This window comes from Syngnathus leptorhynchus, chromosome 13, assembly GCF_054491065.1.
Source record: "Syngnathus leptorhynchus isolate UIUO chromosome 13, UIUO_Slep, whole genome shotgun sequence".
NCBI lineage: Eukaryota > Metazoa > Chordata > Actinopteri > Syngnathiformes > Syngnathidae > Syngnathus > Syngnathus leptorhynchus.
The window spans coordinates 9,875,795-9,891,556 of NC_141207.1; the positions used below are offsets into that span (position 1 = coordinate 9,875,795).

General features: G+C 41.4%; 2 protein-coding genes across 4 annotated transcripts; both read right to left on the minus strand.

Annotated features, from left to right (window-relative positions):
• Window positions 1-236: 236 nt before the first annotated feature.
• LOC147047636 (occludin) lies at window positions 237-8,145 on the minus strand. 3 transcript variants are annotated; one of them, XM_085927325.1, is made up of 10 exons: window positions 7,898-8,145; window positions 7,066-7,210; window positions 5,140-5,693; window positions 4,447-4,638; window positions 4,078-4,245; window positions 2,718-2,881; window positions 2,179-2,397; window positions 1,562-1,733; window positions 1,357-1,398; window positions 237-1,275 (listed from the first exon to the last, which is right to left on the minus strand). In XM_085927325.1, the coding sequence occupies exons 2-10, from the start codon at window positions 7,085-7,087 to the stop codon at window positions 1,174-1,176; spliced, it is 1,635 nt and encodes a 544-aa protein (XP_085783451.1). In that variant the 5' UTR covers window positions 7,088-7,210; window positions 7,898-8,145; the 3' UTR covers window positions 237-1,173. The 3 variants fall into 3 exon arrangements, with proteins under 3 accessions (XP_085783451.1, XP_085783453.1, XP_085783454.1); XM_085927327.1 differs by lacking the exon at window positions 7,066-7,210; XM_085927328.1 differs by lacking the exon at window positions 7,066-7,210 and having other exon boundaries at window positions 7,877-8,145.
• A 309-nt stretch (window positions 8,146-8,454) lies between these two features.
• mfsd12b (major facilitator superfamily domain containing 12b) lies at window positions 8,455-15,703 on the minus strand. The gene is made up of 9 exons (XM_085927495.1): window positions 13,581-15,703; window positions 11,978-12,188; window positions 11,495-11,615; window positions 11,244-11,417; window positions 10,206-10,298; window positions 10,038-10,130; window positions 9,792-9,965; window positions 9,550-9,644; window positions 8,455-9,051 (listed from the first exon to the last, which is right to left on the minus strand). Exons 1-9 carry the CDS (start codon window positions 13,861-13,863, stop codon window positions 8,913-8,915), a joined length of 1,383 nt encoding a protein of 460 aa, XP_085783621.1. The 5' UTR covers window positions 13,864-15,703; the 3' UTR covers window positions 8,455-8,912.
• Window positions 15,704-15,762: the final 59 nt, after the last annotated feature.

A 15,762-nucleotide genomic window follows, 5' to 3' on the forward strand; every position in this document is an offset into this window, starting at 1 on the left:
AGTCAAATACAATTGATTATTTTTTGGTCATCTCAAGCTTACGGCTTTACTTTGTCCGTCGTTTCCATATATTGAAGGAACTGAAGCCTCAATGAAACGAAGCAACGGAGCATTTCGATCGCTCCACTTCGGCATCTTTGAGTCGTTGGTCTCTCCTAGTAATTATGATGGCGGGTGTGAAAAACCATTCGGCCCGCCGCACCCATGACCTTGTTTGAAAAAACAAAAAGGATTCATTTTTAGAGAATTAGAAACATTTATTGTTTTATGAATTCAATACTTTTTTAGCCTGTCAGTTACAAAGGTTTATAATAGCTTTAAAAAATGTATACAAAAATAAATGGTTCACGAAATGTTTATCAGATGACAACAATGCTCTTGAAAAACATACGTACAGGTACACGGCAGACCACAATTAAAAAAAAAATACAATTTCAAAAATATACAATTGATTGTAACATTATGCATTAAGTTGATCCATACAATACCAAACGTAATCGTTTTCATTGCCATTGAAGTGACTTTATACAAATATTTGCATAGGTATCAGTCAGAGACATTGTTCTTTTCACAAATTGGCAGATTTCAAATGACTACTTATTTAAGAACAAGTGACTACAATAGAAAGATGAAATCAAGAACCATACAGACAATACTTAATTACTGTAGAATTGATCCTTTGACTCCCGCAGAGAATAAAAACACAAATCACCACTAAACTATTCATGGAGAATAAACAGATGTTGAGATTATTTATAGTACAAGTGGTCAAAAATTGCGCACTTTTTTTTTGGTCTCACTGACGCTGGTATTCAGCATGGAGTTGAATTAGAAAAAAAATAAAAATATTGTTACCCTAATGAAGGTTAAAAGGTGACATATTCTACTCAATAATGTGTATTTTCTAATTAACGATGGGCAACCAAAGAGTCATTTGTCTACTTGGGTATGTTGCCTCACATAAACGAAATGAAGATAAAAACATATCGAAATCATATTGTAAATTATAATGACATCATTACAACATCCAAAATGTTCCCTGTGTGCAAGTGTGTTCTTCAGAGAACAGTGTCAGTGTCTTTCCCAGTAAGCCAGTAACTGTGGTCCGAGCGTAGCCGAGAGTGAGCCAAGCATTTTGGAGTGTTTGCAGAGCGTCGTCAAGACGGCGTAAGTCTATGAGTGGCTCTTGTCGTAGTTCTTCACCATGCGCTTGATGTGGAACAATTTGTGTCTCAGCCTGCGACATTCTTTCTTCTTAGACTGGTACTCTGGTGTCTGAAAAGTAACAACAAGGTGGTGATTTGGGAGGATTCTGCTCGACGACAACGAGAAGCAAAATTAAAAGCACAGACTTACCCGCTTATAGTCTTTCAGATGATTATATTCCTCTGCTACACCCTGAGGAAGTAAGAAGAAAATAATTGTGTTACATTTGTGGTGTGAATTCATTTTGACATCAAACTGTTACAATGACTCTATATTGGTTGATACATTTTGTTTGTTCTGCTTTGTGTGAAATTTCATCCAACCAATATTTATATGATCAAATTTTCTCTCTTACCTGATATTTAACAGAGGTGTCATCGAGTGTGTCCAACTCCCTGCTCAGTTTGTTAAGCTGATCGTTGATGTCGTCCATGTCGGCACACACGCGTTTGTACACTCTTAGGTCGGCGTCAAACTCGGATTTATAGCTGTGACGTTGTTCGTCGGATGTGATCTTGGGGTACATGCTGGGAGGGAAGACCAAAAGGAACAAGTTGTGGTGGCTTTGAAAAAAAAGCTTTGTGTGTGCGTGTGACTTTCTGGAATATCTACTTGAGGTCTATGCAAACAATAAAGCCAACTGCTTTGTACCTTTGGCCGAGTTCCCTCATGCGTGAATATAACGGCATGCCGCACAAGATTAACTAATCCTCAAACAAACATACAGTGCAGCTTTTTTTTTTTTTTTTTACTTGTGCCAGTGAAAATAAAAAATAGTCATCTATATCCATCTGTTCCTCTCCAAACAAATACTTTGGCTTTAGTGTGCCGTAAACAGACTTTTCTTTTCTAATCCTACAGTCATTTTATTCAACCCGTCGAATTAAGGACTAGTCTGGAGAGAAGAGCAAAATGTGTAATCTACATGATGTTTGCACCTCTCTAATCCCGAGCGCGTGATTGACGTCTCACCTCTCCCACTCTTCCATATCCAGCTCGTTGCCCGTTTCGGCTCCCGTGGTGTACTCCGTCTCGTACTGAGACTCGTCCATGTCGGGGATCCGTCTGCGTCGCTTGGCCCGGTTAGCCGAGGGTTTGCGGCCTCTGCCCGTCTCCTCTGAAGGACTGGAGCTGGTTCTCCCACCGTGGGAAACTGCCTCTGACGGCCGTGAGATCGTCCGCTCAGAGTATCTGACCACAGAAAAGGAAAAGCAGACCAGCAGAGGAGCAAAGTCAATAACATAAAGACAGAACTGTGAAAAAGCTTACAACCATCGTGGCTTGTTTGTCAGCATTATGATCGTAAAGACTACGCAATATGTATTTGACGTACGTACGCTGTACTTGAAAAAAAATAATTTAAAAAAATCCATAAACACGGGTGGAAAACAAGTGGAAAGATAATCTCCCACTGGCTCAAAGGTCAGAGCTCTGCACAGCTCAATCTTGGGTAGGGCGATACGTTTTGATTCATAACTAGTCACATGTTGGAGGTTGCGCAATGGACCCACTCATTGTTGTCGTAGGCGTCCCCATTGAAAGAGCCGGCGTCCAGTTTGGCTGGAGCGTAGGAGATGACACTGTTTGCCGAAGCGTTGAGCAGACCACCTCCTTTCTCCGACACCAGGAGGGTCGGGGCGTCTTGAATGCTGCGGTTTTCCTCCACATTGTTCACCTGCGCAGGAAGGAAAAAACACACGCCGCAACAACATCAACATCACAAAGACTTGTAAAGCTAGGTTCCTTTCTCTATGAAAACATATTATTTGAAATATTGTACATTTCTCCAAGACAGCCATGGGCCCAGCCCTCCAAAATAATAATCAGAGTTCAGCTTCCTGCCTTGCAGCTGCGTGGGATTTCTATTTGAAGGCAAAAATCCCAAAAATGCCCTCTGACTGAGCAGAAGTAAACAAGTGCTACCATGAATAGTAGAAGCTGCGGAATCCGAATATGGCCAAGTCAAGTCAAGTAATCGCCGCCATTGTTATGAGCTGCACACTGACACTACTAATGAGCTCATCAATTAAAGACAATGGAGCCCAGCCCAAGCTGAGCAGAATGAGGCCAGTGTGTGTGTGAGGTCATCCTCGGCGAGCTGCTCCAGTGACAAAGCCAGCCTGATGACTCACAACGCGGTGACACGTGGCAATCATGACCACCAGTGACATATTGAGAAATGACACTAGAAGATCATTTCAAATGGGCTGTGGCCAGAATTGGAGTCCCGATTGTAAAACCAGGAGTGACAAATTGCCGCATCTCAAGTCAATCATCAATCCCCATTTCAGCTAGGAGTCTCTCTCTCTCTCTCTCTCTCTTGGGAGTGTTGTTTTTAAAGCTCTGTAGAAACCACCTGCTTGCTTGGTATCTTCTCAGGTAGCTAATGATTAATCTGAGTGAAACCAGGTAGTAGACCGTGAACAAACATTCACAGCCCCGAGAGTGAACAAAGTCACTCATCAGAGGAAGCACTGGGAGTGTGATCAACAACAATTTATGTTGCAAACCCGAGCTTCATTCATCATCTTCTGCATCTCCATTTATTGCGAAGAAATAATGACAGAAGTCATGAGATACCTACTTATTCACTTTGCATTGTAAAACTAAGAGGAGAATAATCCACCACGTGGCACAAAGCTAAACAGTCCGGGTTCATATTGGGGAGCATATGTCATTCATTTTTTTTCACTTCATCTCCTCGTCAGAACAAAACAAGTCGTGGATTATTTCAGCACGACTGGATTAAAATCCCTGACCCTGTCGCCTTGAATACAGATTGAAAAGTTAAGAACTTTGGGTCACATAAGGTCAAATATGATTTCCATTGGTCAGTGCAACGTGACACAACGGGGAGCACGGACGGCTCACCCAGTCCTCGACATCTCGGCCCTCCGATGCCTTGCCGCCAATCAGAGGCTCCACCCACAAGATGTTGTTTTTGCCGTAGCGCCAGATCTTGCCTCTGGTTTTGTGTGCAAAGAACGCGGCGACGGCCAGGGCGATCACCATCAGGAATCCGCACACCATTGCGACTCCCTAAAAAAACAATTCATTAAAAATAAATATATAGGAAATCAGAAAAAAAAATCTGACATGGGAGTCAAATCAGAAAACACGTTTTAAAGATAAAATGTCCCACAAAAACAGTTTGACCTGGAATAAGTGTATCAAATACATACTGTGCATGTCTTTGTCCAACAGATAAGCAGAAAAGATAAAGAAAAGAATCCTACAAACCTCTTGAGGGTCCACAAAGCAGTAATGGTAGAGGTACTGGTTATATATAGGGAAGCCTCCCACTCCCCCCATTTGCGAATAGCCCGTCTGGTAGAGGCTCTGGCACATCATGAGCATGGGGTTGTAAATCACATTGGATGTTCCCTGGGCCATGGGGTTCACGCCAACGATATAAACTATGTTGATGATGCCCTGGAACATAGAACACTTGATTACCGATTGATCTCAAATATCAGCATGCTTTTATTTGGACCTTTCATTCTTGTACAGTAAAACAACACTTGATTGACGCTCAAGTCACTTTTATCAAGGTGTTGTCCAGACGAAACTCAAAAAGCAACGGAAGGCCATACAGGCAAACCTAAAGAAAACTCAAACAGAAACAGAAAGTGGGTGTTTCTTCCTTTTGCTTACTTGAAAACGTTACAATGACAATCAAAGTCATTCGATCATGTTTTGCTGGCTTGTATTTCAAAGCAATATTTCCGTGTTGCTGCTGTTGTTCAAGCAACTAAATACATACGTACGTGAGGTCAAGTGAATCATTAACAGCTTAATTGCAACACTCAAGGCCACATTGTGGCCAATGCGTGCCCATGTCGGGATGTTATTTTTGCTTTCATCCGCTAATATATGAAACTTTGGTCTCATTTTTCTTTTTCATGGAAGTTGGAGTGAGTGACTGGCTCTTACCTGCAGCACAGCCATGATGATACTGGCAATCAGAAGGATCAGGAAGTACTTTCGGCCGCGCGTGGCGCTGGCTTTAGAGAAACTGGCGATGAAGAAAGACAGCACCCCTATGAAGTTGATGGCCGCCATGGCGATCATTGCCGTTTTGGCCGAGTAGGGGGAAATATAGGAGCCCTGGTAGTTGCTGTAGCCTCCGTGACTGCCGAAGCCGCCGTATCCCGAGCCGTAGCTGCCGACGCCGGGGTAACCGGATCCGTAGCCGTAGCCCATCCCGTTCCCGTACTGCATGTCCCACATGAGAGTGGAGGCCACGCAGGCGAATATGGCCAAACACAGCACGATGACCACAGCCATCATGGCCTTCACGATCCCCGGAGGCGACAACCATTTGTAGAAGTGCTGCGGCTTGTCCTCGATGTAGTACGATCCCGGCGCCGGAGGGTAAGCGTTGTAATCACTCAGAGGAGCGTGGAAGCTGCCCGCTGCTCCAAAGCCGTTATTGGATGGTGGGGTGTACACAGGTGGACTCTCATAGGGCTGTTTGTCAAACATCTCTACAAAGAGAGCAAATTCAAATGTGAGCAGAGCAGAGTAAAGCAGAGCACTGATATGACTTCACCGTTGATATGGACAAGATGGGCGTGACTGGCCTTCGTAATGAGGCAGTAACGCAAACGAGGTAATAATTGTTGGAACCCCATCTGAAATCAAATGGCTCACCTTGAAAAAAATATCAAAAATATTTTGAAAAATATTTTGAAAAAAGAAATATTTTAAAAAACTATATAAATAAATAAAAATTAAATCATGAATTACTGATACATTGAACAAGAAAAAATCTCAAGCTCCCACTTCAACTTCTGCAAGATTATTGACAGCAGCATTTAGGTCAGCACATTTCTCTGTCTACTTTTTATTTTTGTCCAAAATAAATGCAGACAAATTGAGGCCATATGGTACCTTGTCTATCTCATCTTATTGCTGTTGTAAATGTTGTTTTATTGGGGGCAGAAAAAGCTTTTTACAATCTTATCACAAACTAGTTCAGACCTGCTTTTTCTCATTATCAGAGGAAAAAAAATGAGTGCCATGACCTCAGCTTTGAAGGAGTAAAATCAGAACCAGCGTGGCGATGTCTGTACCAGGGCAAACGGGGAGCTCAGCCAAACAATACGTCCATTTTTTGAGTCATCGCGGCCAGTCGGAGTCTTTCTGCTACCCCCGCAATCTCCGGGCCTTGAAGACTTCACTTTCCGCCCTCAACTCATTTGCTTTTTCTTCTGCTAAAACTCTTACGAGGGGGCAAGGCCCCGTGTGAACAATAGCCATTCTTTGACTTCTGAAACGTAACTCTCCAATTTGCTCAGCCAAAATAGGCTGCAAGAGAAACACAAAGTCATGTCTGCCACTGTAAACACAAGCGCCTGAATTTAGGCTGGACATATTCAGGGTGTACACGGCCGTAATTCTTCCTTCTCTATGGGACGGAGGAGGTCTCGCCTGAGAGCCTCCATCCATCCGCCCCAGACACCCTCCTATCATTCCTCTGTGTACGTCCAACATTCCCCTCCTGTGCTTACTGCCTGCCATTGTTTGGGGAGCAGGAGGGGCAAAAGTCAGGGCTTCTCACAGGAACACTGTTGTCATGGAGTCAGAGTTCAAAAAAGGGAAAAAAAAAAGAAAATTGGGAACTGTCTTGGGAGTACCGAACAAGAGCTCCTCTGTGTGTCACGTCGCCATACTAAAGAGACAAAAAGAAAGAAATGCAGGTGCAAGCAGGTTGTGCAAAGTACTTTCTTGTCATCAATCCTTCTTTTTGGGCAAATATAATATTGAAATAATAACGTGGGAAGCCTATTTGACTCATTGCACCAAATTCCACAGACTGTAAATCATTAAGTATTTGTACGGAATGATAACACTGACCCCAGCGCTTGTTGAGTGACATATATATGTTATGTGATGAGGTCAGGTCGGACGCCAACCAGGTTTAGCCTGAGCACCACGGCAAGAGAAACTGACATTTGTCGCCACTAATGGAATTCCACTCATATAGTCACATGTCTCCCATCTGTCAAAAACACAAACAGTTAAGCCCCTTCCTCTTGTGAGCTACGACTCGAACTATATATATATATATATATATATATATATATATATATATATATATATATATATATATATATATATATATATATATATATATATATATATTAATGTATATTCATATATGTGTGTGTATATAAATAAATAGATAGATAACACCAATGTTGTGCTTATTTGCAGGTGTTCTGAGCCCAAGGTTATTTTGTCTCAGTCTGAACAGAAGGCATGTCAAATCTTGAGACTTACTCAAGAAATGGATATAATAATATCTGGTAACTTGAGTATTTCTGTTTTCATAGTCACAGATAGAGGAAAAAAAACCTGGAACGTATAATGACACCCCCCCCCCAAAAAAAACCCAACAACTTTTTTTGCAAAAGTGTATTTGCAGCGAGAAATACTGCAAAAAACATTGGGAAGATCCCATGAAATGTTTTCACCCTTAATCACTTCCACTGCACCCAAACATGTCATTGTTAAAGTTGAATTGTCTTGTTCTCGTTGACAGTCAATTAATTGCTCTTCTTATTTGAGAGAGGTTAAGAATGGCATTCACGTCATATCACTTGAGTATTTTATGATGCTTTCACTGCATCTATATATCTTTAGCTTTTAACAAGACAATGGTCACCTTTTGAATGGAATCGCCTACCTGAGGACCGCTGGAAGGCAAAAAAATAAAAAATCCTGGCCGTCCTTGCTTGCAGAAAAAAAAGAAAAGAAAAAAAGTTCAACAGTTGCCTAAAAGCAAAAAGAATTCACTTTTGTCGAGATATCTTTACAGCGTAGTTTTGGCATTAATGTCATTTGAAGTGGGGGGGGAAAAAAATAATAGTTGTGCGTTTGTCCACTTGCAGCGCTTGCTTGCGTTTTGCGCAGCAGCTTGGGACTAAATGAGTCTCGATGTCTACACGCTCCGCGGTGATCAGGTCGGCAGGCCGCATAACACCCGCAACATTGCATGTGTTCTAGCGCCAGGAGTCACTATTGCTATGCGAGTCAAGTTACTCAAAAGTACGTGATGACAACTACACATATTATAATGAAAAAAAAATAGACAAACTTCCATTGAGTATTTTCTGGGGATATTCATACAGATATTTATATTTTGTAACATATTGTCTTCATTTTTTAATTTCCTGTCTTTTGGCAAGTGATAACATACCAAAAAAAAGAAATATTCAATCACACACAGAGTATTGTTGAGATTGTATTCATTTTTTTTTTTATTGTTTGATCACTCAATTGTTTTCTGTGTTGCCCTTTTTATACGACAAGGACCATCATTTCACCTCATTTAAAATGGATGCCACACACATTTCTCCCAGTCAACTCCGGAAAATAGTTAAATATCATGAAATATGTACTGTACCACATCTAAACTGACTTCAAGCTTACTTAAAACTTCCTAAAACAAAAATCTCCTGTACTACACAACAATGTTGTTTAGTGTCCTCAGGATTACGTTGCATAGTGTTGGTGAGTTTGAGTAGCTATCTATATTCATTATGCATGGCTTTGACATTAAAACCAAAATATTTCAACAAAACAACAAGTAAATTGTGTGCAAATGTCATTTAGAATGAATAGAATAGCATGCCATGCATTCAACACTTTTTTCGTTTCACAATCTCAAAGCATAGTTTAGGAACCCTGCTAATAATCCATCATTCATATTTCCTGGTCTTGAGAGGCCAAATGAGAATGGTTAAGAGGCCAAGTGCAGCAGCCACCGCCACGCCTCCCGTTACCGTTGCCATGACGTCACGATAAAACCAAATACACTCCGAGCAGCATGCCTCTGTGCTATGGATGAGAAAAAAAGAGAAAACGGATGAGTTGGGCATCTATGTTAGAGGACAGCAAAATCCTTATGGAAAAGTGAAACCCCCTAAAGTAAGATTTTAAAATAACCAGGAAGTAAGTAATACAGTCATTTATCTCCTTACAATTAAATATTAAAACAAATCAAAATATCTGCCCACATTTAACTGTTTTGCTCATGTTGGCCTGACGATGGCAGTAGAGTGCCACAGGTACAATTACCCTGTTCATTATAAAAAGCAAACTTAATAAAACACAAACTTTGAGTCACTGCCAAAACCCCTTTGACAATATTACAGTGGACTTATTGTAGTCAGTTCTTACTTGGCCCGTTGAGGATAAACATTAGAAATGAGTGGACTCATTGACTAAATAATACATTTGAGTGAATGCTATCGTTTTGTTTTTAAATGTAACGCATATGAAATGGAATGAAGCAGTTTCTACAATACCTAACATGAGCATTTCAGTGATGTTTACCTGCACGGTCTGATACTCTGAATGATAATGACACCCACGCCGTTGGCCACCTTGTCTGTGAGGCTCATCGATCCATAAACGAAGGCTCCGCTTTGCTGACAAACCAAAGACACCATAAAAAATTTTTGCTTGTTTACATAAGCCTCACCATGACAGAGCAAAGAAAAAAAAAGTCCGGGCATGACTCAGCAGGACAAATTCTGCTTATCTTTCTCAACAAGCTGAACAGTTTTCGAGCTTACCGTTTGCTCTCCAATGAGTTTGGCGGTCATAGAGAGAGACATGACGAGGATGACGGCCGAGCCGGCTCCTAGCAACACGGCCGCCCCGTAGATGCTTTCAGCTCCCATTGTTTTGTCAAAAAACACCCAAAGGGCAAAGGCCATCACCATCAGCAGGCCCACAAAATACATCATCTGAAAAGTACAGTTGCACATTGGTCACATGACGACGTAAGGTATTGTGAGTAAGTCGGCATCATTACTCACACCGATGCCTACGAGCTTGCTGATTGGCTTCATGGTCAGCGAGCAAACGAAGCCGCTGACGTACATCACCAGCGGTATGATGGCAATGTACTTCTGTTGGACATCAAGGAACACGTTAGACACAAATTGCACGGCGTGGCGTGGCGGCGCCGTCCGTCTCTGACTTGCCTTTGGTAGCATCAGTGAGTTGGTGAGGTAAACGGAGATGTACGTCTGGGACAGGTTGACGATAAGTCGCGTGCACATGTAGAGAAAGGCCATCTTGGAGGAAAAGGCATGCCAATGATAATCAGTCACGTTGCTTTCTTTTTCAATGGTGGTTTTTCAAATGTCCAATCCGAATGACTGACTGGCACCACTGTGCTGACAAAAATCATTTAATAGGATCACTTGACCTTGTGACGGAGTGCTGCCAGGGATTTAAAAAAAAAAATCACTTTGGAGCCTCCATGTCAATGCTTCATTCTGACCTAAAAAAAAAAACCTTAAATACAGCTGCATGATTGAAATTCATTAATCTCATCCTTTTAGGGAAAGCTCTTTACACAATTAAGTATGTACTGTGTGGTACTGCGGCGTACCAAATAGCACTACATCAAATCTATAAATGGTCACATTTGCTTCTGAAATAAAGATCATATTATATTGTACGCTGCTTGTAACGTCAAACCTGTATTTGTTGATGATACATTTGAAGATATAATGCAGGGATGAATAAAAAAGGGCAGGCCCTGAATGTTCTCTTTTATTTGTTAGGGTTCATTCAAGGTCGCAAAGACGTTGGTTCACCAGGCATCGCCAACAGTTTTAAAAGTTGCCAACCATTTTGTTGTCGCAAAGAATTAAATGAAATCAAATGAGTAAAACTGCTGGTTAATGTACATATGGCGAGCGTCTTTGTGACCTTGAGGAAAAGTCAACATTCAAAGTGCTCATGTGATAGAGAATCCCCTTCGGGCCTCCCTGTCACTCCCTCGTCATCCCTCCTGCCGTGCCCTGAGACGCCATTGCCTTGTGATTTCAAATACATTGCTGTGGTTTTGCCTCCAGGTGATTTTAGGTAAAGGCTGAAATCATGAGGGAACTCAAGTGAGCAAAACAAAGATCAAACTAAATTCATCTACGACTTGGGCTATTTACATTTTGGAGAAAAAGTGACAAATGATCATGTTTACTATTTGTAAATATGAGTGCAAGGTGTGTCACCTGGTAGAAAGAAGGCTCTTTTAGCCAATGTTTCCACTGCAACACTCGGACAGGCGCTGCGTTCTCATCGGGGGAAGGTGGGAGCAGGAGATCCTCTCCCGACCTCTCCTTTGTGCCAACGTGAAATATGAACGAGAACACTGCTCCGACACCCAGTACGATGAGAGACAGCATCTGCGGGTCAATATAGCGCCATTTGTATTACGAAGCACCTTCCAGATGAAGTCCAAAAGGTGCCTCTCCAATCTTACCCGAAAGAGAGGAATGTCCGCCGAGCCCAAGTTGTCCGTCATATCCTCTTGAGCCAGAAAGTGAAAGAGCAGAAAGGCCACGGTGTACACCGTGATGTTAGACATCACGGTGAAGGCATACCTGCCCAAGAGACAAAACCAAAAAAATGCGCTTTAGTTTCAAAACAGATGCTTTGACATCTCAGCTCATGTGGGCTGTCTATTTTGGACTACTGTTTCCAAACGAAGGATGAGAATGGAGGTAAAAAGATGACATTTAGAATATATTCATCAAATCATCTGGTTTGCAAAATGCTGACAAATGAAATGTTGGATTTATTTATAGGGTGTGATTGAATGGTAGTCACCAATCAGGTTGCAACATGACCTGCACGAGCAGCAGCTACGGACCGAATGAAAGTGAATGATTAACCCCAAATAATGGAAGATTGTGCTGGCAGGTTCACTTTTGTGCCTCTTAAAAGATAGATGATTGTCCGTCACCTGTACGCGGTGAGCTCCACCTTGGCGCTCTCGCTGGACACCAGCTCTGGGATGAGGGAGAGGTGAGAGATCTGAGTGGCCGCCCAGCCAAACTGGAAGATGACGATGAAGGGGGCAAAGTAGACCACCTTGGCCCATTGGGGAGTGTTTGCTGAGCAGGCCAGGCAGGGATTGAAAATGAACGGGAAAGACAGGATAACACAGATGGTTCCTGCCGGGAGAAATGGAATATTGCCCTTGTCAATTACTATTTTAGTCATTGTTTGAAAGAAGAAACAAAATCCATCTGGTGTTTGACTTAAGTGTTAAGTGCTATTCAGGAGAAAAGTCATTATGAGAAGCCAAAGATCTGATTAAAAAAAAAAAAAAAAACACTGCTCAATGTTTTAAATCAAGGTTAGGATCGATATCACGGGGGCAGAGTATCAAAGCGCAGTCATCTGACTTTACATTATTGTGCTGTATGGCCAAGTTCGATAAGCACCCTGAAGCAGTTGGAGCTTTTAAGGTCAGCAACAATTCATTCAACTGTATTCTATGAGATTTTGTTTGTTAGGAATTTTCTGGGAAAACAAGCCATGTGCAATGAGCTTTTTTAACAAACAACACAAAAAACAGGTTTGCACATGACAAAAAAACTCATTCTGAGAAGGCAAAAAAAAAAAAAAAAGGAAAGCGTGCCATGTCACGAGCATTGCGGCAATTGAACATTTGTCAAGACTTTGAAGATTGGGTTGCATCTTTTAAAATATTTGGAGATGTTAGGATTTTCAAAATCAAGTTTATTCAAAACTAATTTCCCTTAGATACTATTTATTGGACCACTACGTATGATACAATGAAACGAATTTAGGCTCAAACAAATTGACATTGGTGGGTAGAATATGCTCAATTGATGCATATGCTCAATTTGATCTGATTGTAGTTTTTTTTGCAGGCCACAATTGTGTCAAATTCTTCTTATATGGCTTTTCCTTAGAACTAGGATGTAACCTGGTATACATAGGCACAGCGGAAAGACAACACTGGAAGAGTGCTCATATTGGGAAGTGCTGACGAGCAGCCTAGCAGGAAATACGAAATGAGACGTGCCGGCCGCTGTGCCATTGTTGGGGGGAAGAAAAAAAATGGCACTAAATCGTTCCGTCAGCCTCTCGTGTTTGTTTGCCATCACGATGACGCCACGCTCGAAAAGAACATTTTTAAATAATAGGTACCTTGCCACCGTGGCACATATAGTATTGCCATCTACTGGTGTACTGTGTTATTACTGTTTAAAATTGATCCTGCAAACTTTTTGGAAATTCTCAAAAATGAATTGAGGGAAGTGCCGAGGCCAAAGCTGCGTGAGCCTGGGGCCGCCAGCGTGTTGTTGCCTGGCATTGGAAAACAATTGGATACATTTCCATCCATCTACTATTTACTGAACAGCTTTATATCTTTAATTGTAATATCTTATTGATTGCATGGTTTATGCATGCAATGGAGATTTTTTGAAAATCCATAGCTTGAAAAAATATTCTGCATACTCTTGCTTCCTATTGTGGCCTTTTTTTTTGCTCCTTCAGCACAGAAGTAAAGGAATAAATGCTGATGAACTCACCCAACAAATGCCAGCTTTTTCTCTTGCCGTGTCTCATGGAGGGACTTCTGTCAGATTCGTATCCAATGATCGGAGTGCACACTCCATCTGCCACCTGTCCGATGAGCAGCAGCACTCCAGCAAAGGTGCTCCGAAGACCCAGGACCGAGTGCAGGTAGACCAACAGATAGGTGAACCACATCGAGGCGCACAAGTCATTGAGAAAATGCCCGACGGCATAACACAAACGCCGGCAAAGTGACAAGGTCCTTATCTCTCTCTCCACCGGGGTACATGGCTCCATGATGACTTGCTGGTGATTCAAGTGTCTTTATTTACAATTTAGACCTTGTTCTATTTACAAATATACAAGAGTGGCACTAAAAGAGGAACATCCACCTCAGTAAGCTTTGACGAAAATCTGCTGCATTAAGCATAAAATGAAATCACAGTGGGTCCCAACCCCGTTCAAACGAATCCGAAGTGACTTGATGGAATAGTGAAATAAAATTAAAAAAAAAAAACATGAAATGAAATTGTTGAGAGCCTACATCATAGGAGGAGCTTCCAAGTCAGGATTACGTATCCATTCTCCTCCTCCTTGATATGATTAATAGATCGGGTGACTTGGCTTTTAACGCTTCCAGACAATGTAAAGATGAATAATCAAGCCTTTCACTCGTGACCAAAAGTACTTCCTTCCTTTCTTTCTTGTCCTGACAAAGCACAAACAAAAACTGCTACGGCTGACAGAAAAGGGGAAATATCCACCTGGTAAAACTTGTCACTCAAATCTCAAAATAAGTCTGAAAACATTTGGCTCAAATATTTACCGCTGGCTCCAAACTTCCGTTTTCGTGTCTTTTTTTTTTTTTACACGCGTGTCGTGGTTCCACTTCTCCATTCGGATCACAAAGTCATAGTGAGATACGTTCCATTAATCTCAAGTCAAAAATACATAGAAAGGCTTAATACTTGAAACACAATCCATGTCCACGTTTGTCTGAAAAAAATGCCTCGAAAGCGGTTTCGAAAGATGACGGCCAGATGCATTGTGGGAAATGAAGTCGACTTCCGACGGTATCGTGTACCCCAACTTCGAAAACACTACAAATACTTGTAGAACTTGAAAAAAACATGAGTAAATGATGGCAAAAAATAAAAATACCGTACGATATCCCCAATACATCGTAATCCGTGCAAACAAGTGGAAATGACAATCTTAAATCAATCAAACCAAACAATAAATTTGAATCTGTCCAGTACTCATCGCCCTCTCCAAACACACACACACACACACACACACACACACACACACACACACACACACACACACACACACACACACACACACACACACACACACACACACTCAAAATAAAATGTGTAAATAATGTCAAATAATACTAAAATGCATTCCACCGGATATCGCCGTGTTGCTGAGTGACTCAGGAAGGAAAAAAGTGACAATAGACACAAAACCTATTGTGCTGTACTGATTGGAATTTTCTATCGTGTAAAAATGCTTTGTAGCGTGCCATCTTTTGGGTAGCTTTATAATGTGAATAAAATTGTATGTATGATCAAAATGTTAATTATGATGTAGTGTCAAACTACACGAATAAACTGCTGTATCTCAAACAAAACAAAGTTGAACCTTTCCCAGTGTTTTCTTCTCTGCTGTTGAGACGAGAATGTGGTGGAAATGTGCTGTCTGTTTTGTAGGTCCAAAGTCTTTTGAAAAAGGTGATAAATGGTCTGCCATCAGGTGACGAGTACACACAGAGTAACATGACATTTTACAACTCCGACCATCCGGTCTGGCCACTTTTTTCACATCTCATCCATGCATATATGTCCAGTAACTGTCATCTGTGTGTACATTTAATTAAGACAAAGTGCATTTTGAAAGCAGGAGCCAATAAGTCCCCAAATTGCGATTGCGTTATTCTAACCCTCCAAATTATTTGGTGACATTTTCTTCATTTGCAGCCTCGAAAAATGAACAGATGCTTTAACAGAGGGAAACTGTATATTGTGTATGGAGCGTTCATTTCCCACACTCATAATGTGCGCATTCACACATTGACACAGGAATCCTGTAAACATTTGGGAGAGATTAGATAAAATGTCATGGCGGGACACTCGTTGAGCTTTAAACATTTTACTTAGAAAGGCACAAACTATGATTTCCTGGTAAATT